This window comes from Populus nigra, chromosome 6 (genome assembly GCF_951802175.1).
Source record: "Populus nigra chromosome 6, ddPopNigr1.1, whole genome shotgun sequence".
In the NCBI taxonomy this organism is placed as follows: domain Eukaryota; kingdom Viridiplantae; phylum Streptophyta; class Magnoliopsida; order Malpighiales; family Salicaceae; genus Populus; species Populus nigra.
Window position 1 is genome coordinate 1,512,882 of NC_084857.1, and position 22,234 is coordinate 1,535,115.

The window sequence follows — 22,234 nt, forward strand, 5'->3', positions numbered from 1 at the left end:
TTTGTGTGAAAGAAAAGCAATATATTGATACAAAATTTTCCAGCTAACATGGAGAATTCAGTACCCATTTTCACATTATACAGTAGTACTCTAGTCTCCATCTGACTTTCCATAGAAGTTAGAATCATTAATATCTAAGACAAAAGTAGTTTACAAATTCCAAACTGATGCATAATAGCTAGGCCATCCGTTTCCAGTTGCTTTCCTTGTCATGATTAACAGTAATGAAAAGGATGGATGCACCACAGTACTAGAGAACTATGTGTAAGAACTAAGGTTTTGGTTAATGGAGGACAACTTTCTGATACTTGGTGGCAGGTGAAGAAGAATCAGGACGTTCGCCGAAGTCTCGATCCCTCTTCTTGCTCAAACAAGAAGTGAAACTGTTGAAAGAGTCTTCGTGTATTAGCCGAGATGTTGGGGAACAAATGGTTACTGGTGGGATCTCGATGGAGTCTAATTGGGGAGGTGGGTGCTGCCATTGAGGGAGTGGTCCAGCCAGGAGAAGGGTCTGGAGGAGCGGACCGGCTTCCTTCACTGCCTGCAAGAGTTTCCCTTTCTCTGGAAGTGCTTTGTCTGCTGCTAACTTAAGTATCACATCTGGAAGTGATGATTGCGATGGTTGCTGAGGAATTGGGTCACTAAACTGCGAGGGAACAATGACTTTGCTAGAATCAGGAGAGCTGATGTGATTGTTGGAATCAGTAGCCTTGGATTCATCTTCACTGCTGTAAGTTATAGCGAGTGAAGCAGATTCTTGCTTCAATTGCTGCATTTCCTGCTGCTGCTGCTGATTTTGCAGCAGTTGTTGCTCGAAGGATAATTTGTCCAAAACTAGTTTCCGGCATTGTATCTGGGCGTCATTTCTTTCCTTAACTGTCCTGCTCAAAAGATTTTTGAGGTGGAATATCTCAATTTCTCTTCTTGCTATCTCCTCCTTTGCCGATACAATTGCTGTTTCAAGTTCTGTAGTATACAGGAGATGATGCCTTATGTCTTCAATCCCCTGCAGTCAGTAAAAAAGAAGTTAAAAACACCTACATTAGTCTGAAAACAAGTACAAGAAACAGAATTGAACAAGGTCAGTAACAAGAAATAGACAAGAATACATGCTGATAGCCTTACCTCATCCTGGTAGAAGCATGACCAGTTAAGAAGACTGCAGTGATCTTCCATTTTTCTTTATTTATTGTCTATATCAGTTGAAGGGATGTATGTCTTGAGAGAAGTAGAGAATGGGAGAGAAGGCAACTTCTTATAGGACCTGAATATTTTACTAGGTAAACAAGATAGTTGAGTTCTGTTTACTTTCCTTTTATTCTCTCTTTTGCTTTATTTTCTATCATGGGACATGCGGTTGGACAAAATACACACTAAAGGCCAAAACCATGGAAATTGCCTCAAGAAAAGGCAGGTAAAATCTCTGTGCCATCAGATTTTATATACACAAAGGACCGCTGCTGCTACTTGAGGAGGGAATGTAAACAGCAGTAAAAGTGGCTGATATAGCCCCTCTTTTTTACTACAAAAGAGCTGCAGAGGGTAAGCACAGTGAACTCACGTGTGGAAGTGAAAGTAAAATTTAAGATGTTGCTGAAATAAGTGCTTGATCTGTCCCCTTAAATAGAACAATCATCAAAATACAGTTCATGAGAGCAATAAACAATTTGCAGACTATTTTACAACCAATTAAGAAAAATATGTCCTCCCCTTTAGCCTCTTTGTAATTCTTAATTAAGCTAAAAGGGCCAGCATCATTCTCCTCATTTTACCTCGAATGAAAAAATTCTCTGCCACCGAATTGATTTGGTACTGATTGAGTTTATTCTGAGACTTGAGATGTACAAGGTATATCTTCAAATCAGATTTTGTGATATCTAGAAGGGGAAGTCCACCATGACGAATGATTAAAGCTATCTGATCTTAAACTTTTTTTCTTTGAAAGTGTATACCCGCTTATATTTCTCTTTTTGACTCTTACAGGAGTTATTAAAGTCTTCTTAACGTGTTTTTTTAGTAGAAAAAAAATTCAATTGTCTTGGGTTTAACTTGAGGTGACTTAGTTAATTTGATAAATTTAAAGATAATTTGAATTATTGTTAAAAATATAATTTGATTAAAAAAAATTTAATATAACATTTTTTTTTAATATTGAGACAGAAACATATTATATTGACCTAGTCAATTCAGATTAATCTATTAAATTCACTACCTGAATCATAGGATAGGAATAACCCTATAAAAATCAAATTCAAACAAATTATAAAACTCAATTTTTAATCAATTCAATGTTGAATGATGAAATTGAAAAACAATCAATTAAAAAAATATAAAAAATCAAACAACTTGAGTCAACTCAGGTTAACATATCAAACTTACAATCTAGTTCATATGACTGTGATAACTCCATAAAAAAAATTAAAACAAATAATGAAGCTCAATTCCCAACAAATCTTATGTTGAGGGACATAACTAAAAAAAATCAATCAAATAAAAGCCACAAAAAATATCCGGATTAATCTATCGAATTTATGATCCAAGTAATAAGATAAAGATAATCTCATAAAATACAAACCAAAAAAATTATAAAGTTTAATTTTAAATTGATTAAATATAAATAAAAAAACTCAAGTTAACTAGTTAAACTCGTAATTTACATAAAACTAGAATAAATAAACTTTTATTAAAAAATAAATTAAAAAAAAAAACCCTGTTTTGAAGAAAACTGTGTGAGGAGGGAAAAGTGAATTCCCCTCCTCAATAATTAGTATATGTAAATATATACTTTTCTAACAATGTTCGCTCAACTCTACTTTACTTTAGATCATAGGGTCTATCAAAAGAGCTCGGCAAAAAGATCGTGGGAATGATTTCATTCCCATCAGCAACGATCAAGATAAATCAATGCAACCACATTTTTTAGCCTAATCAAACTACAGTACTGGAGCATGGAAAGTTGGAAACTAACTATATAAGCAAGCATTTTGATCCAGTTCATATTTTGACACGACCCTTCACAATTTGCCTTGCCAGAGACTACAGCTTAACGTCTAAACCATCCTTTCTCTCTTATCCCACTTGGAATCATATCCGAACTTAACGTCTAAACCATTATTTCTTTCTTATCCCGCTTGAAATCATGTCTGCATGCATCTCTCTCTCTCTCTCTCTCTCTCTCTCTCACACACACACGCACGCACGCACGCACGCACAAATATTACAGTCAGCAAAAGAATCTGAACCGAAAAAATTGTTGTGGCAAAGGAGCTAACGGTAGGGTCTCGAATTCTTTCATGCGTGTCGTCTTGGACAGTAAAGTTATCCTTGAAAGGGAAAAGGAATAAGCGGCTTCCAATCTGACCAATCTAAAAGAACGAACAATTTAGGAGCAAAAATCTAATTAATCCATGCCTTGCTTTGTTGTCGCACCTACACGTTATGTTGCATTTCACTCACATGTATACATGCATCATGCATGCAACTTCATTTTCAGCATACTGTATCTGTCCTTTAGGTTTGTGGTGTGGGGTCTCAAGCGCGCGGTGCAAGAAAACCATCTACAGCTTCAACATATTTGAAATGATGAGAATTGGTCAACTGTCATTTTAGGGTTCATCGGGTCTTGCGTGGTAGAAGTACTAGAACAACTAATTGCATGTTACCTAAAGAATTGTATGGAAGGAGAGAGGCGGTAAAGTCCACTGTGGTTTGTGTGTATCATGATATGTAAAAGGGCATTATATATATATATCCATCATTGACCGGAGGTTTCAGAAGTTCCATGTGTATGATATGAACACATTAAGGTCGCCGTTCCTATATATATAAATTGTATTTAAACAATAATTAATTATGACCAAATTTAACGTTAAACCTTTCCTATTTTTTCCTAGGGCATGCGTAATTTTTCATGAAGTATTAGTGTACAATTTCATTGAAAAATTAATCTCCAGGGACAACAATAGAAAACACAAGATCTTTGACACGTATATATCTAGTAAATAATTCTAAAATCAAGAAAAAGAAATGAATTTAAAGTTCCCTCCATCTATATATATATAAAAAATCTATAATAGTAACCTTTTTGAATCTAATTATTTATTTCCTTTTCCCTCTTCGTGCACAAACGCGGTTTGGAGATGTGGAAAATGACGTTTAAATCAGCTCCTTTTTGTCACCTTACTTTTTTTTCTCTTTGCATGTGAGACGGTGTGATAGTTGCCGGACCCAGACGTCACGATTTTCCTTTTTTTGGGTCCCTTTCTTTGCTCAGATTTCTTATTTTTAACCTATATATGTTTTGCTCCACCGAAGTACTATAGTAATTGGATAATTAGTAAGGATGGGGAAAAAAAATTACTAGAAATTGTCTTCCAACAGTCCAGCATAGCACAGCAATAAAGCAAACTCAATTTTTGCTAATCAATGGTTAGAAATTTAGAATCCTTCATCCAAGTTCCAAGATCAGATATGATCAAAAGAAAATCTAGGTTGTTCATCAATTTAAATAAATTAATTTGGTGGTGTTTGGCAAAGTTGTAAAGGTTATTTTTTAAAATAATTTTTATTTAAAAATATATTGAAATAATATATTTTTTATTTTTTAAAATTTGTTTTTTTTTACAACGTATTAAAACTACCCAAAAACACACAAAAAATAATTTAAAGTAAAAAAATTCAAAAAATAACAAAATGAATGATGATTCAATCCTTGCGCCAAACAGTCTCTTCAATACACTAAACCCATCTTATTGACTAATTGTTATTCTAATCAGAGTATATTTGTTTTTGTAGTTGAATACAGTATAATTATATACAAAATTCAATCAAAAAAACTATTTTTTATTGTTTTTCTAAAAAACGTTTACGAACCTCTCACCCTCAACCGCAAAAACAGACCCATCCTATCCTTACTCTTGTTTCTCCAATTTACTTTTCCTCCTCGACACCCATATCACCATTTCCGAGCCGTTTGAATTCCTGGCCTCAGCAAGTGTCAAATGGTGCCAGTTTGTACTCCAGTAATGATTGAATGACATGGATTTATGGGTCATACGAATCCATGTACATCAAGGAAGAAATAAACTACTAACATGTCATGAATGCCATTGTATAACTAATTATTCTAATTACAAAAAATGCTTCACAGCTTTGCAAAATAAGCCTATACCCTAACAAATAAGAAGACTACGAAACACACACGAGGCTTGCAGCTCAGTGGCCTTGGCAGGCTTTGCCCTGCCTGTGGGTTCTGGGTTCGAGTATTCGTGTGTACCCGCACTTGAGGATTTAGCTGCTGTGGTCAATTCGTGTGACTTGTTCCGCCCCCGTCCCGGGTTCGATCCTCTATGTGTACGCCTGTCACCCCCGCGGTGCCTTACATGCTCCTGGGCTTGCAGGATGTCCAGCGGGTCGTGAGAAATAGTCGTGGTGCGCGTAAACTGGCCCGGACACCCCACGTAAATCAAAAAAAAAGAAGAAGACTACGAAACGAGTTTTAATGTCTGCAATATCATAGACAAGGAAGCAAAATTTATGGGAGAGAATGGGAACCGAGATGCTGGGGCCAGGTCGTACTTTCATTAACCAGCACGTACTGCTACACCGACATTAGCACCAGCAATTTCTATTTCTAGTAAATACAGCATTTAAGTATTCAACATCAACATTCTGCTTTATAAGATTAAAATCAGGATCACAGCGACACAAATGTTAGACATGGGTAGCTGTTGGCAATGATGTTCTTTCGACTCTGTGATTTAAAAGATATGAACAAGATAAAATGATACATGACAGATGCAGCAGAGTCATTTAGAAGGAAGTTTGATATGGTCTCTTTTTCCTGGAAAGGGAAAGAAATGTAAAATTGCACATAAATGTGTTACTTATGTTAAGGTCCACCTCAAATACTTGATGAACTAAACGTAGACTGATTTTGTGCACTTCCTAATCATCAACTGACCTCGAACCATAATAAAAGAAAATACAGTAGCTTGAACATTTACAGGGTCGGCATGTGAAATAGATTTCCTCCAGACACAACATCCAGGGGGCCAAAAAAGAGCAGAACGTAGAAAATTTGCATACATATCCTCTCCTCTGCCATGCTCCGCAACAAAATGAAAGGTAGAACTTCAACTCACTCACTTCTTCGCATCTTAACATTAAGTGGAATTTCCTTGTAGGTCTGAACTTTCTCGGCTGCTCGACGTGTGGGCCGAAAGGATGTCCTTTGCAGTTCTTGAGTTTCAAATCTAGGGACACTGTTCCCTGTTTCAGATTCAATTTTAACAGATGGAACTGATGATGTAGGACAACTTTCATGCACTGGATCGTCATGTAATGGAGGAATATGAAATTTAGCATCATCTGTCTGAAACAAATTTTCAGCTGGTTCTTGTATTTGATCCTCAGATTTAACCCTAGTGGATTGCCTTCCTGTACATATCCTGCTGAAACAAGCATAAAAGCGTGTACAAATCCTTCATTTCTCTTAAATTATTTCTAGAATGCTCAAATCAAAAGACATTTGCAAACTAAAACTATACAGGATTCCGGACCATGTCAGGACTAACCTCTTTGTATCAGTATCCTTTTCAGTGGGTTCTTCTCCGGACTTAAACCTAGCAGATTGCCTTCTCAAACAAACACTGTCAGGAGAAATACTAAGCAAACTAAAAACTTTGGAGAAAAACTAAAATCACTCGTAAATATATTTGTGATCTAAAGCTTTACAGGATTCTGGACCATGCCAGAACAAACCTCTTTGTATCAATATCCTTTTCATTGGGTTCTTCTCCAGACTTAAGCCTAGCAGATTGCCTTCTTAAACAAACGCTGTCAAGAGAAATACTAAGCAAACTTAAAACTTTAGAGAAAAACTAAAATAACTCGTTGCGACATTTGTGAAATAAAACCATACAGGATTCTGGATCATGTCAGAACAAACCTCTTTGTAACAATGTTCTTTTCAGTGGGTTCTTCTCCAGATTTAAACATAGCAGATTGCCTTCTCAAACAAACACTGTCAAGAGAAATACCATGCAAACTCAGAACTCTAGAGAAATGCTAGATCACTCAGCATGTCAAATTTCAAGCAGCGATAGAGTAATTGCAATACAAACCTCTTCTTCTCAACATTCTCTTCAGTTTGACCTGATTTAACAGCACTGGAATCCAAAGCTGCACGGAACCAATATAGAAAAAGTTGGCTTTATAAAAGACTTTCTAAAATTTTGAATACATGTATAGCATACTAGTTACATTGAACTTTTGATTGGCGTTTCCTTTTTGTGTTGCAAGGTTTATTGTCCTCTGGTTGAGAGAATTGCGCCGCCTTGTCACCTTTGATGGTTTCAACCTACAAGAAATGACAAAACAGGATGAAATATTATGCAGGATACACCAACTTCCCATAAATTCCATTGAGGTCACTTGCTCAAATACCTCATTTCTCATATTCTGGCTTCTAACTTTCTTTGTTTTCTCCTAAAACAGAGAGGGTTTTAGAAGTCCGTCGCCAATATTACTGACAGGTGACAGCAACTTGATGAACGTATTCAACAGTGAGGCAAAAGGAACAGCAGTTAAACATACCTTCAGCTCCAATTTTTTGGCATTAAGCAGGCCATTCTTGCATCCCAACTCATGTTGATATGCCTTAAGCTGAATAGAGATGAACCAAATAGTTACCACATAAACGTTGCAACACAGCAAATTGAGCATGACAATCCAATGGCTTGCATACATAAAAAAATACCTTATCTTTACCTGCATTTAGTTCCTGCATTTTAAGGGAATAATTTAGCCTCACAAGGACTCAAAATTTGATGCAATTTAAATGTGATTAAGAAATTGATTAGTGCATGACATTACTGCTAACATCTGGCTGTTTGTTTGGGCAAGTTGCAGATTCTGTTGCTGTAGTTGCTGATAATTGACTCTCAGTTTCTGCAACTCAATTGCACTCAACTCGATGATTTTACTGTTGACCAAAGTTAAGAAAAAATGGAACAAGAAATCACCAACAAGAGACAACAAAAATTAGGGGAAAGAAAGACAAACAAAATCAAAACAAAAAGGATACTTCCTATCTGCAACAAGCTTTGTCAATGCCATGATATCCTGTGACAACAATATTCAACAGGAAAAAAAAACCAATAAGCTAAATTCTAATCAATACTCAAGAAAACACATCAATACATGTACATCTAGATATTGAAACACTCAAAACATACCCGTTGGAGCTTCTCAACATGCTCTTTACTAACTAAAACAGATTGTGATTTCCCATATTGGTTTCGCTGTGACATGTTGCTAATATCAGCAAGCATTTTCCTTTGCGCAGGAAAATTGTTAATGTCAACAAGCGTTTTCCTTTGCGCAATTCCAACCAAAGACCCCTTTTCCAGTTTCTCTCCCTTTATTTTGTCACCTGACACATTCCCAATTTCATCGATCACGCAATTTAAGCTATTATACACAGCAATACCAACTCTGATTTGAATCATTACTAATTTTCTCAGAGATCAAACAGAGATGCACAATTCCTTTTAAGTTTTTCTAACCATTCGCAATTCAAACATCAATAAAAGCCCTGAATTAAACACAACAAATCGATTTTATCGAATAAATATCGCATAAAGATTCATCAATAGTATAAAAAAAATTAGAGATTTTGCGAAATTTTACACACAAAAAAATGAAACAAGATTACAGAGAGAAAGGAAAGAGTACCTGCAACATTAATGTTTTCTGTGTCAAGAACCGGAACACCCTCCATAAGCTAAAACCCTAGAATTTATCTCTATTTTTCTCTCTCTATAAACCCTAATTCTGTGTTTCTCTCTCCAAGAAAATCGATTTTTCGTGAGAGAGGGAAATGGTCAAAATGGAGGAGACTGGAGAGCAGGGAAAATGAAGGGTAGAAATGGAAATATGTATTTGGCAATTTGGGAGGGAGCCAGTTTTATTTTTGAATTCGCTGTCTGAACCTGCATCCACGCCCCAGGGGTAAAGGTGACTGGCTGTCGTTTAATTGAGTGAAATCGAATGCGTTGAGTAGGCCACGTGGCGTTTTATTATTTGTGCCAAACGGATCCAATAATTTCTCAGCAAGATTTAGGTTTTCGGGATTATATATATATATATATATATATATATATATATATATATATATATATAGTTTTCAAGTTTTCTACTATTTTGGTGTTGGGATTTATTTATTTGAATACTGTAGATCCATGTGAAATATTTATTATTTTAAAAACTTAGTTTTAATCAATATATAACTGACTTAAATGTTCTTTTTATAATCAAATAAAAAGATATATATTTTGATGGTGAAAATTGTTTGGAATGTTGATTAAATAAGAAGGTGGGTTTAATTTTGATGTGTATAGATTAGTCTACGAATACCTAACGCTCACAAATATTATTGTTTGTGGTTAACTTTGTTTCTTTTAAAATGATGTGTAAACAAATTTAATGCACCTAATTTGCCAGAAATTCAGCATGTGATCTCTTTGTAATATCAAGAGATTATTGTCACTTAGAACTGAAAAATAATTCACTCTTTCTTTTAGTTATTATGAGAAAACCAAACTCAATTAGGTGCATTAAAATTGAATTAGTGATTGCTGGGTATATAAGTTTGGTAATGTGGTATATAGTATTTTTTATTTAAAAATATATTAAAATAATTTTTTTTACATTGATATATTAAAATCATTAAAAAATATCTAATTAGATATTTTTTTTTAATAAATATTTTTTTAAAATATATCAAAATATATTTTAAATACAAAAATAAATAATGTTTATATTTATGATGCATCCTATGTTTCATATTAAACAAATCCGAACCAACCTTACACCGCAACCTCTCAAAACTAAACAGACATGTTTAGAAATGTGGTTGTGATTGTTTTTCAAAGTGTTTTTCATATAGAAATACATCAAAATAATATTTTTTATTTTTAAAAAATTATTTTTGATATCAACGTATCAGAATAATTTAAAAATATAAAAATAAAATATTAATTTTAAAAATATAAAAACAAATCAAGAAACGCACCTGTAGCGGACACTGGACAATGTTGGTCAAGCAATTCTTGGACTGGGCTGTCATATCATGACCGCCTTCCTTTCTGTGTTAAATGGGCCAACTTTGTTTTCTGAACTGGAAAGCATTTTACTGACCTGGATTCGTACGGCGTCGAATTACCCTATACCCTAATTCCTAATCTAAATTGGATGATTATCACAATCTTTCCGGAAATCAAAAGCTAGGGCTACAGAACTAGGGAGGGCCTTTTCCTAGTTCATACCCCCTAAATTGCCTTCTATTTTGCTTTGCCTTTTACATCATCATTAAAGTATATAATATTTGAAGTTTCGCGTTTGCCCTTGAGTTCTTATATTTTTCCAAAAAAGTGATAAATGATTCGAGATTTATTCATTCTTAAAACACTAATTTAAATATCGTGTTACAGGGAACGATTACCATATGTATTGACACTAGAACATTATCAGATATTATCACATTATATTTGTCATTATTTGATAATTAATGGGTTTACTGTACACCTCAATTATTTATTTTTATCTATGATCTATATTGCATGGTATTGTCATGAAACTTATGAAACTTATAGATGATATTCAGTTACTGTTTTTAAATAGCAGAGACGAAGACATGAGTTATACTTCATATTTTAAAATTATAAAAGTTGGATTCAAAATTATTTAAAAAATAAATTTATTTTATTCTCGTTTTTTTTTTTCTGTTTTTAACTTTTTGACAAATGCAAAGTATATTATCTCTTCCGTCAGTTGCCCTTTTAAAAAACGAGCATTTATTCTTGGAATATAAACTTCGGCTGGCGTTTTTCTTGTCTACTTCTCCACCTCGAGGCAATGCGTTGCAGCTTTTCTTGCTGTGGAGACAAAATACACGTGGATATCCACACTCCTTTGTCTGTCTGAGATAAACATATACTCTAATTCTTCAATTATGAAGTAGAAAGTAACGACAACAAAAAAATAATTTAAAGGATCTAGATGAGAGGATCATGAGAGCAACTTGCAATATACTCTTCAAGAAATCCACACATACAAATCGATAATAACTCTGATCTCCCTCCTTCGTCCATCTCTTTGAAAATGGAATTCATGAAACGACAGACGACAGAGGAGGGAAAAGAATCACAAGAGAAGATGGAGTTAAAAACAAGACCAGTGAAAGATATGAATCGCGGCGTGAATCTAATTCAGAAGGTTGAAGTGAAAGCTCACGGGTAGAGAAAGGATGGCAACATGATGATTGTAGTTTCAATTCAATTTTTCCTGCTGGGTTTGATGTCGAGATTTGACTTGTTTTCCGTGAAAAGAGAGGTAGTGGCTGCGGCTATGCCTACTTTTCACTAATTTTGTAGGGACTAAATTAAAGTGAATTTGAACCTTTTGTGTTTCAGCTTACAGAACTTGAACAAGAACTGTTTTGGGTTGGAAAATTGTTTAGAAAAAAATGTTCCGCCATGTGAGGCCTGTGGAGCTACAAAGGTAGCGGCCATGCCTAACGCAGGCCGTGAATACTAGGCGAAGAAAAGAGAACTTTACTCATAAGATTGATTCTTTTAAAAGATAAATGTTTTTCTTTTTCAACCATAATACTATTTTTGTGCATCAAAATCAGATTTTAAATAAATCACCTAGCTTACATACTGCTCCCGTAGTTCATCTTTTTTCAATTCACATCCCAAATAACAACACAAGAAACTAGTATATTGCAATCATAAAAGTATATAAAAAAAACAAGATTTAAGTTATGTGACAGGAGTGTCAACTTGTTTGACTGTTTTTTTTTTAATAATCAAAATGATGTTGTTTGAATAAATAAAAAATTATTAAATAAAAAATTAAGTTTTGACAAGGTCAATTAAATCACAAATTAATATGAATTTTTGATCGAGACATACCATATCAGTCATATTTTTTTTAATTGGAACTAATTAAGGTTTTAAATTTAACTGAGTCCCAAATAAACCCGTACGTGAATGCTATGTATTTTATACCTGGAGCTGAAACAAATCCTAAAACATAAACTTGGCAGAAAAGATAAAAAATTAAAGCACTTATTTTTGGCATATAAAAAGTTGTGAGGACATCTCTAGCCATAGCCAACCTCACGTAAAGCATTTATACCTTGCAAGTGAAAGTTGGTTTTGCACATCCCAAAAGGTCAATGGATCCCTTCTTGTAGTCTTCTCTTCTTTTTATCCATAGCACAGCTAGCTTTATATCTCCGTACTTGTATTAGATTTTGAGTTTGTTTTTTAATAATTATAAATCTGAGTTTTTTAGAGGTTAATAAATATATATATAATTATTAATTTTAAAACTTATAAAATTAATTAAAATGTAAGTAAATTGATCCAAATTTATTTTTTTTTTTAAAAAAAGAAGTTACAGGCATCCTAAAGATAAATTGTAAAGCTTACTTCTTCTTATTCCACCCAGGAAAATTGAAAAGCAGCCGTTTTGCTCTGTATACGTTTTCTTCCCCTCTTCTAAGGCTATGTTTGGGAACGTGGTTGTGGCTGCGTTGCTAAAAAATTTAATTTTTTTTTGTTAAAATTTAATATAATTTATATGTTTTGGATCGTTTTAATGTGCTGGTATCAAAAATAATTTTTTAAAAATAAAAAAATATCATTGACATCTATTTTGACACAAAAAATTATTTAAAAAACATCCGCAACTATACTGTCAAACACGCTATAAGCCTACCAATGAGAAACGTATTGAAATTCGTCATCGTTTGGTTTCTTTTGTGATTTATTAGAAAAGAAAGTAGGTTATTCTAGTCTTATCTAGTCACGAGGGCTGTCAATTGCTGATTATCATCCATGTCTTGAGGGAAAAAATAATCAGTGAAAAATTAAAAAATGTACTATTAAAAATATATTTTAATCCATATATTTCTTTAAAAATTTACTCTGGTCCGTGTATTTTATTTTTACTATTTTCCCGGGAGAAAAAACTTTGTGTGAGCGTGTCTTTCAATTGATAGATATCATAAACTCAACGGTGATCTTGTGAAGAATCTTCTGCTGATATCACATCAATATCAATCATGTTTTTGAATTCAATCATAGTATTTAATTAATAAATAAATTGAATTTATATTTTAAAAAAATATATATAATTTTTATATTACCCTCACCGTCTTCTTTTTAATTACTTACATGTCTCTGACAAAAAACAGAGGTAAACAGTTTTAATATTAACATCCTGTATCTGGCGTGGTAAACAAATAATTAAATTTTGATTTATTTTTATATTAATTTTAGATATTGAATTATATTTAAAATTAAATTACCGGCATCTAAAATTATATGATTTTAACGTGAGATTCAATTAAAATTTCTAAATTCATAGAATTTCAAACATGTATGACGTGTAAAGGCAGAGAAAACAACCCTTGTGCTTAATGCTTATCATTACACTCCTTAACTAGCTTCCCTTGCTCGATGGCTAATGGCAAGGAGCATAATTATCGTTACTAGAGCAGCTAGCTTTAACCTCACGAAGAAATTTTCAGCGTAAAATCAGTGGTCGAATGCCATCAATATTATCACTGCGTTTGGTTCCACAGTGCAGGGCACCGAAATAAATGGAAGACCGCAACATGACAGGGAAAGAGGTGAAAAATTGAAAGCACTGTCTGTAAAAGTGAAGACATGAGTTGTGTTAGTTAACTAATCCTTAATCTCCACACTTTTGTTAACCTCGGAGTGAAAAGCCACCGAAGTTTCTGATGCTCCTTGGCCGAGGTTGATAATTAAAATGACGTGAAAAAAGGTGCCATGGAGTTTCGAAGGATGGAAGAAGCTCAACCGTCCCTGGTCTGGTGACTGGTTGAATAAGAGAATATTTAACAGTGTGATAATGTTTATTTTTTAAATAATTTTTTTATACTGAAATATATAATATATGTTAATAATTTTTTATTTTTAAAAAATTATTTTTGACAGCAGCATATCAAAACAATTTAAAATATATAAATTATATTAAATTTTAACAAAAATTAATTAAATTTTTTAAAAATACAATTTACACTACATTCCTAAACAATTTTATATATCACTAGGAGGATGAGCAGATCACGAGAAATGATTGAAAGGTTTAGCCATGATCACCTTGAATTTTAAGAAGCTTGTTATAATGATAGCATCTGCTTTTTATTCGATTACTGATAAAAGATTGTCTTCCATGATATTTTTAGTTTATGAATAAAAATATATAAAAAATAATTTTAAATAAAAAAATTTAAATTATAGACAGATAGTATTTCAGTGGGGAACCACCAAATGCCCAGTATGGTTGTTGTCTTTTGCACCGGGGCTTACATATAATGTGCTTTAAAATTTATGTTTTTTAGTTAAAAAAATATTTTTTTATTTATTTGATATGTAAAAATTCATCTTATAATAATTTAAATTATTTATAAATTTCTCAAAACTATAATTAAAAATACCTTTTAAAACCTATTTTTTAAATTACCACCGAAAACACTGGGGATGTGATGGAATTTATCATCGCTCGGTGTTTCGAGCAAGATAAGAAGGGTATTGTTGAATTGGGCGAAGTGTCTCCATCTTAGGAGTTTGTCCAAGTAATCAAGCTTGCCAGCCGAAATATCTGACCGCGCTATCATCAGCAAATTTGTTGCCGTTATTAATAACGTGCTCGAGGGCTATCACATAATACAGTGTCGGGACATTTGCATGTTTAGCTGTTTTGTTGTTTTAAAAAATGTTTTTATAATTAAAAAAATATTTTTAATTTTTTAATATAGATATATAAAATCATAGAAAAAAATAGTAATTCAATGTATGTATTGTTTTGAAAAGAAACACAAGTTAGTTGAGCTGGGGGTATAATTGCACTTGCATGACGTGCAGCTGCCACTCTTATAGAGTATGAGCCATATGGATATATAATTTAAAATGTTATAAGTATTTGTTATTTTTTTATAGGTTTTGACAAATAATATTGTATTTTTTTATTGATTAATGACTTTTATTTGTGTCATATTAGGTTTGATAATTGTTACGTTAGTCTTTATAATATTGATGATGACGATAAACCTACTTGTTATTATGCATATTATTGATTCGAGATATGTCATACAATTTTTGACTTTTTAAAAGAGATATTAAACCTACATGATGTTGTCTTGAAGGAGAAGACTATACATGTAGGTGTAAGTCATACTATTGATGAAGTTAATACATCCACTTGTCGCTGTAAAAGACATAGATAAATCCAAATGTATTATTATATTATGTTATTTTCTAGTCAACAATTATCTTTATTACTAATATGTTTGTAATGTTATTTTTGTATATTTTCATTATTTAACATCGTTAATTAACAAATGAACAAGTGAACAAATTATTTAAAATTTTAAATCATCTATTAACAACTTTAAAAACATATATGGATAAAAACAATGTTTAAAAAATACACACATTAACTGGGAATTATAATTAACAAATAAAAATAATGTTATAATAGCTTTTATTTAATTACATGTTTGAGGTTTGAGGTTTGATAATTTATGATTTTGTTTGGTTTTTAGTTGTGGTGGTGTAAATTTTGTGATTTTGTTTAGCTTTTAACTGTGACGGTTTAAATTTTATTTTATATAAAATTATGGAGTAAATTATGCTAATTGACACCACTGCTATTAACAATATCAATTAATTAATAATTGTAAACGCCCAATATTATTATTAACTATAGTTAATAACCGCTAACAAGAGTTTACAACAGCTACATCATTCACTATAACCAATAAAACCATCTTCTCTAATAGGAATTAAGTCAAAAATATATTATTTTTTAAATATATTTTTTACTATGTTATTTTTTATTTTTTTTTATATCCGTGCTAGAATAAATACCCACTCTTCTCCCGTTGCAAAAATTGCCCTCCGCATCTGTAACCTATTCCTTGATAGGATGACACTTGAGCCCACATGCTATCTCTGCAAGGCCCAGACAGTTCAAATCATCTTGCAAATAACTGGGACCATCCTAAAGATTTTGGAGTAATTTGACCTTTTCCGCTTCCTGGGGAAATGAGAACCCTAGATAGTTGATAAAAAAGTAAAGGCTCTTAGTTTTAAGTTTTCAACTTGCACAGAGAAATTACTGAAAAGCTGCAACCTTGATCGCATAATTTAATCTAATCTCCCTTTTACTAGTCTAGCCAAGCCAGCAGAGAAGGGGGTTCTGTCTCCACCTGAGAAGTAGGCTTTACTAGTAGATAACAGAACATAAATTACTTGCAGCCGTTCCTGCAAGAATCTAAAAAGAAAAAGAAAAAAATCAAACCAGAACAAGGAAAAGAAAGAAATCTCAGCATTTTTTCTGGATAAGCTCTCCCACACTAAAAAAATTAACCTCTTGCAATGAATTTTCTTTTCGTCCCCCCCCCCCCCCAAAAGTAATTAGCAAGCAAGGGAGGAATGTGAGTGACTGAGAGCTCTACACTAGAGAACTAAAGAGAAAGGGAGAGTAACATTTTCTCCTCCTCCCTATAACCATCCTCCATGTCTGTCTCCGTCACAGCCACCACGCCCCTCCTCTCTGTTCTTCCTTTCTTCGTTGTTGGCATAATTGAAAAGACAAACCGGAGAGCCCTGCCGAGGAAGTGACAGTTTTTTTTATGCCATGTCATATTATTATAATCTTGTTTCATTATATAAGCTACTGCAAACACATCACATTTCCCCAAAATTTAAAGCTTCCTAAGTTTTTTTTGGTTCTTCTTCAAGAAACACACATCCACCCCTTCTTAACACACATCCACCCCTTCTTTGAAGAATCTTCTTCTACAGAGAAGCACAAGGTTAAACAACGAAGACCTAATAACCTAAGCCATTTTAATTGCTACTTCGATGAAGCTTCCCAGTATCTACATTCTCTTAATTTGCCTCTTTACTTCTTTCACTCGATTCATTATTGAAACTACTGCCTTCAATCTCACCCTTCCACACCAGCATCCAGACCCCGAGGCAGTAGCTGAAGATGTAAAACGGTGAGGCCTTTACAGCCTTCTGCTACAAATCACTAGAAACACATCTTGTGTTAGCTCATTTTATGGTTTTGCATCATGGTTTTTTTGTAGTTTCCAACTTTCAGCCTATCAGCTAGAGAAAAATGCTAACTTGGGTTTTGCTTCTGGTGTTTATGGTAGTTTCTGTTTTCCTGATTTTGAACAAATTCTTACCTGGGTTGTTCTCATTGCTAGGAGGATCTCTCTTTTGCAGTGATTTTGAGCTGGAAATGGAAAATAAAACCACATTTTCTTGATTTGCCATATTTTCTCAGCAACCAAACAGGGGACAGTCAAACAAAACCCCGTCTGGGTTCTGTTCATTGAAGGCTTCTGTCTCACGGGTGCCTCTCATTTTCAACTCTTTACCGATCTACAACACCAAAACAAAACAAAGCTGTCATTTTTCTTGCTGTCATTGCATTTTCCCGGGAAACAGAGCATACCCTGTTTCCCCTGTTTTTTTAACCTTTCTTTTTACCCCAAGTCATTTAGCTACATGGCTTATTCTATCTTCCCCCATTTTACATTTTCTTCAAGCCAACCAAATGTTATTTCCATACTTTTATCACACTATTGATATTTTTTTTAATATTTTATCTTGCAGGAGAGTCAATGCATCTCTATCAAGAAGGCACCTTTTGTCCATTCAAGAGAAGGACCAATGCCAAACTGGAAACCCCATCGATGATTGCTGGAAATGCAACTCTAATTGGGCTAACAACCGCCAACGTTTAGCTGACTGCGCCATTGGATTTGGTCAAGGCTCGTTAGGTGGAAGAGGTGGTCAGATCTATGTAGTCACTGACTCCTCTGACTATGATCCAGCCAACCCAAAACCAGGCACATTACGTTACGGTGTCATCCAAGACCAACCCCTGTGGATCATCTTCTCTTCAAATATGGTCATTAAGCTCAAACATGAGCTTATTTTCAATAGTTACAAAACTATTGATGGCCGTGGCGCAAATGTTCACATTACAGGAAATGGGTGCATAACACTTCAATACGTATCACACATTATTATCCACAACATCCACGTTCACCACTGCAAGCCTTCTGGAAATACTAACATAGCAGCATCACCAACACATGTTGGATGGAGAGGGAGATCAGACGGTGATGGCATTTCCATTTTTGGGGCCCAGAAGATTTGGATCGATCACTGTTCTTTATCTTATTGCACTGATGGTTTGATTGATGCTATAATGGGGTCCACTGGGATTACCATATCAAACAACCATTTTACCCACCATGATGAAGTGATGCTATTGGGGCATGATGATAAGTATGCATTGGACACAGGTATGCAAGTTACCATAGCCTTTAATCACTTTGGCCAAGGGCTTGTCCAACGTATGCCAAGGTGTAGAAGAGGGTATATACATGTGGTGAACAATGATTTTACAGCCTGGGAGATGTATGCTATTGGTGGTAGTGCGAATCCTACCATAAATAGTCAAGGGAATCGATATACCGCACCAACTGATGATAATGCCAAAGAGGTTAGTCTGCTCTGAATTATTTCTCATCATTTAAGGAAGGTAGAATATGATTGATTAATGATCGATTAAGTAAAGTTGATGGCAACATCCGTGAAAAGCAAGCTGTTACCCCCATTAAAAATAAATCGAAACCACTGTCAGCATGAGAGTGATCTCTTTGGTGCCTGCCAGCCATTAAAATGCAGTACAAAATCCCCTGCATGCTCCCACTCTCATTTTCGGAACGTGGAGCGCAATCTCTGACGGTGACCTCATGAAATCTTTACAGGTAACAAAGAGGGTGGACACAAACGAGGGAGACTGGGCAGATTGGAATTGGAGAACAGATGGGGACATAATGGTAAACGGAGCGTTCTTTGTGCCCTCAGGAGCCGGTCTGAGTGCACAGTATAGTAAAGCCTCCAGTGTGGAACCCAAGTCTGCTGGTTTAATTCAACAACTCACCTTGAATGCTGGTGTCTTCGGTGACCCTAGGTAAACCTTACTAACTTGACCCCACTTTGTGCTCTCTTTTTCAACTTTTAGAGCGCCTTTTGTCTGTCTAGGATTTTTTTTATTACTGATATCAACTGAATTACCTGTTACTCTTTTTTTTTTTTTTTAAAGAATTACCTGTTACTCTTAATGACCCTTCCCCGAATTAATTGCATTTTATTAGGTGTTGAAATAATTCCCTGTAGTGTCACTATTCCAGAAACTCAATCGCTGAAAGTTTTTCAGTGAAAATCTTTCGGTTTGATCAGTCTTATTCTGAGTGGAGTGAATAAAAGTAGACATTTCGTAGTCTGATTTTTTGGCAATCTATGCCTAATCTTTGTTGAGGGAAAGCTTTCTGTGTTTTTATTGTTAGCTTAGCTGCAAAGATGGCTTTTGGATCCAACCAAAAAATTTGATAGGAGTTTTTTTGGTAGTATGGTTTTTTTAATATATCAAAATGATTTATTGTGTTTTTTTTTGGCAATATCACATCAAAATACTAAAAAAAAAAAAACTTATTTATTTATTTCATGCGAACCTCTATGCGCAAAAACAAACGCCTCTTGATAGCGAATTAGCGAGAATCGTTGCCTATATAAAATACCTTTTTTACACCGGTGCACGTGATCATGCGTTTGCATTGGGAATCTAGCTAGTACCACCAAAAACAGCCTTACAGTTCATTTGTCGGTCTCCACTCTCTCCTGTGCCTTTCCAGTACTGCTACTGCATGGCAAATAGGGTCTTCTTTTATTTAAGTTCCGTGCTTTTCATTTTGTTACCGTTGGATCTCATTGTATCTCGTGTTGGTGGACCCTCTTGGACTTGCTCGCTTTAGGGTTTAGGCCTTAAAACTTGGTTCCACTACATCTTTGCTAAGCATTTGTGGATCTTAGCCGAATGTGTGAATCGGGCACAAGATTTGTTGCATGTGATCCGCTGCCGTGTCGCTGTTCTTAGCCCTCGAGCATTATTATGAACTCTTCTTGAAAGAGAGAACCCATGCTTGCATTACTGGAGCCTGTAGCCCTTTGGGCGTGGGCTCACGTAAAGGGGCTTCTGGTAGGGATTTTTAATTAAACATGTACTTGAATTAACTCCGATTGCAATTTGTCTCCGGGAACTCTTAATTGTCCAGAAAATGAAACTGTTGATAGAAATTCTTCCCTTTGTCACTGCAATGTGGTAGTTTTAAGTTTGCCATGTACCGTGTAGGTTTATATGTCTCTGTCAAACAGAGGTGTCTAAATCAGGAGGCGTGAAGAAAAATGAGCTTAGTTGCAAAGTCTGGCTTTTTCCTCTAGAGATAATTTTAGTAGACCCACATAGGGTAAAGGACATATGCTAGTGTGGTGGTGTGTTTCAGTGTTTTTTGTATGGGAAGGTGACGCAGTTATATTCTCTTGATCTGCTTTCCAGCAAATATGTATGGGGCCAAGTCCATGGCTTTCAACACACTGTGGTTCCCACTTATTAATTGGTGGGGTATTAACTGGACATGGACATGTAGGTGTGCATCATCAGTATTGGAAAAGGAGCTTTCCTTATGACCTAGTTGCTGTGCGTTTTCCTGATACTTGACTTTTGCTTGTTAAGCTTCTCTAAATTTCCTCCTTACTTTCTCTGGTTCTCCATTACTTTTTTTGTAACATGCATAGGCTATCCTCTTTATGAGTTGTGTTCCTTTCCCTTTGTTGCTGGAAAATGTAGCTGCAATTCAAACATGTCAAGAGAAGCTCTAGCTTAAGCCCCACAACCCCTTAATCTCACGTGAGACTCCACTCCAGTTCTAATTTGTCTACTCCATAATAATTATCTGCTGTTGTTTTTCTATTGTCATGGGCAGTCGCTTCTGTTGTGGTTGTCCCATGTAGGCCTTCCATGGCCCAAACAGTCTCCACATATACGACCGCCCCTACACCAACCCTTTTGGCCATTAAGCATTAGGGCCAACCATTTTTTTAAACGCTCCTACTGTTAGATTCGTTAATAAGCATCATTTTCTATTGAATCATGTCATCATTTGATCTTCAAAATAATATATTCACTAGTTGGTTTTCAATCATTTGCACAGAGATGACAGTGGGGGCATTTCTACTCCGGGATTCAGCGGAGGTGGGACTAGCTCCACAACCAACACCGGCGTCCAGGGGTCCGGGTCCAGCGGTGGTGATGGCGATTACTTCGGAATGATATTCGGGAGCGGTGCTCCACCACCCGCATCTACCAGCTTAATCTTTTTGTCCCTTCTAATTATTTTAATTCTGTGCACCATCACCAACCATGTTGCCTTGGAATCTTTCCCATTATTATCATTATAGAAGTCTAAATTGAAGGAGAGAAAAATTCATCATCAATATTAAAGATTTAAAGGGGAAAATGTCATCACAACTAGTTGGATTCCATTGCAGGCCCTGCTGATTGCTACAATTGTATAGATGCAACATCAAATTTTCACTAATACGAGCCCCGTCATGTTGGGTCAATATGAAGAATACAAACGATACATGTGGATGAGTCCATTCTCGCCTAACTAAAGAAGTGACTGAAATAAATTTTTGGCAGGGATAGATACTAGATAGGATATCGGTGGCTGAGGTGGCGTTTCGGATCTAATGTTTCAATTTCAGAATATTTTTGCTTCCCTTTTCTTTTGTAGTCTTTTTATTTGCCATCGGTCTGTCATTTCCATGAGTTAATAATGTAGTTAACAGGGGCTGTCTTGTCGGAGAAACTTGCCAAACCGTCCTAGCAGATTTTATATTACTTTAAGAACTCTATGTTAGAGAGAGAGAGAGAGAGACTTTACTGTGATAGAAATACGGAATTTGAATTAAAAAGAAAAAATCATATCACCGCCGTCTGTGGGAATCGAACCCACGACCACATGGTTAAAAGCCATGCGCTCTACCAGCTGAGCTAAGACGGCATCTTTAATTTACGGTATTTACATATCAATATCTTTGGTTTGAAGCTTTTCTGTTCGAATCAAGTAAAGATCATTCACGAGGTCCTTTACTTCATAACATGTCTACGGACACCGTGACCAGTTTTCTAGGGAAGATAACGAGATCCTCCGATAAAGTAGGGCCCTCGAATGCTTTTCGGCCCGTGGGGAAATGAA

General features: G+C 34.8%; 3 protein-coding genes and 1 non-coding gene across 10 annotated transcripts; 1 reads left to right on the forward strand and 3 right to left on the reverse strand.

Annotated features, from left to right (window-relative positions):
* Positions 1–1,286, reverse strand: LOC133696821 (uncharacterized). Its single transcript, XM_062119099.1, has 2 exons — positions 1,126–1,286; positions 1–1,006 (listed from the first exon to the last, which is right to left on the reverse strand). Exons 1-2 carry the CDS (start codon positions 1,174–1,176, stop codon positions 284–286), a joined length of 774 nt encoding a protein of 257 aa, XP_061975083.1. The 5' UTR covers positions 1,177–1,286; the 3' UTR covers positions 1–283.
* Positions 1,287–5,810: 4,524 nt separating this feature from the next.
* On the reverse strand, positions 5,811–8,994 carry LOC133696680 (SHUGOSHIN 2). Of its 5 annotated transcripts, none has more exons than XM_062118931.1 (13): positions 8,737–8,994; positions 8,238–8,434; positions 8,087–8,124; positions 7,876–7,984; positions 7,760–7,783; positions 7,597–7,665; positions 7,447–7,488; positions 7,264–7,360; positions 7,125–7,182; positions 6,950–7,024; positions 6,763–6,837; positions 6,576–6,635; positions 5,811–6,449 (listed from the first exon to the last, which is right to left on the reverse strand). In XM_062118931.1, the coding sequence occupies exons 1-13, from the start codon at positions 8,780–8,782 to the stop codon at positions 6,140–6,142; spliced, it is 1,200 nt and encodes a 399-aa protein (XP_061974915.1). In that variant the 5' UTR covers positions 8,783–8,994; the 3' UTR covers positions 5,811–6,139. The 5 variants fall into 5 exon arrangements, with proteins under 5 accessions (XP_061974915.1, XP_061974914.1, XP_061974913.1 ...); XM_062118930.1 differs by having other exon boundaries at positions 5,811–6,452; XM_062118929.1 differs by having other exon boundaries at positions 6,576–6,650.
* Positions 8,995–16,253: 7,259 nt separating this feature from the next.
* Positions 16,254–21,501, forward strand: LOC133697712 (probable pectate lyase 13). Of its 3 annotated transcripts, XM_062120457.1 has the most exons (5): positions 16,255–17,110; positions 17,736–18,633; positions 18,902–19,107; positions 20,821–20,880; positions 21,185–21,411. In XM_062120457.1, exons 1-4 carry the CDS (start codon positions 16,971–16,973, stop codon positions 20,855–20,857), a joined length of 1,281 nt encoding a protein of 426 aa, XP_061976441.1. In that variant the 5' UTR covers positions 16,255–16,970; the 3' UTR covers positions 20,858–20,880; positions 21,185–21,411. The 3 variants fall into 3 exon arrangements, with proteins under 3 accessions (XP_061976440.1, XP_061976441.1, XP_061976439.1); XM_062120456.1 differs by lacking the exons at positions 20,821–20,880; positions 21,185–21,411 and adding an exon at positions 20,530–20,664 and having other exon boundaries at positions 16,254–17,110; XM_062120455.1 differs by lacking the exon at positions 20,821–20,880 and having other exon boundaries at positions 16,261–17,110; positions 21,185–21,501.
* Positions 21,502–21,966: 465 nt separating this feature from the next.
* TRNAK-UUU (transfer RNA lysine (anticodon UUU)) lies at positions 21,967–22,039 on the reverse strand. Its single transcript has one exon. It is a non-coding gene; the product is annotated as a tRNA-Lys (tRNA).
* Positions 22,040–22,234: the final 195 nt, after the last annotated feature.

What these genes read in the sequence shown, in the direction of transcription:
- LOC133696680 (XM_062118928.1), bottom strand. Translation starts at nt 8,782, where the DNA reads ATGGAGGGTGTTCCGGTTCTTGACACAGAAAACATTAATGTTGCAG. An exon ending in AGAAAACATTAATGTTGCAG is followed by an intron (nt 8,435 to 8,736) that starts GTACTCTTTCCT and finishes GGAATGTGTCAG; the next exon opens with GTGACAAAATAAAGGGAGAG. An exon ending in CCAAAAAATTGGAGCTGAAG is followed by an intron (nt 7,489 to 7,596) that starts GTATGTTTAACT and finishes TCTCTGTTTTAG; the next exon opens with GAGAAAACAAAGAAAGTTAG.
- LOC133696821 (XM_062119099.1), bottom strand. Translation starts at nt 1,176, where the DNA reads ATGGAAGATCACTGCAGTCTTCTTAACTGGTCATGCTTCTACCAGGAT. An exon ending in CATGCTTCTACCAGGATGAG is followed by an intron (nt 1,007 to 1,125) that starts GTAAGGCTATCA and finishes TACTGACTGCAG; the next exon opens with GGGATTGAAGACATAAGGCA.
- LOC133697712 (XM_062120455.1), top strand. Translation starts at nt 16,971, where the DNA reads ATGAAGCTTCCCAGTATCTACATTCTCTTAATTTGCCTCTTTACTTCT. An exon ending in CTGATGATAATGCCAAAGAG is followed by an intron (nt 18,634 to 18,901) that starts GTTAGTCTGCTC and finishes AAATCTTTACAG; the next exon opens with GTAACAAAGAGGGTGGACAC. An exon ending in GGTGTCTTCGGTGACCCTAG is followed by an intron (nt 19,108 to 21,184) that starts GTAAACCTTACT and finishes TCATTTGCACAG; the next exon opens with AGATGACAGTGGGGGCATTT.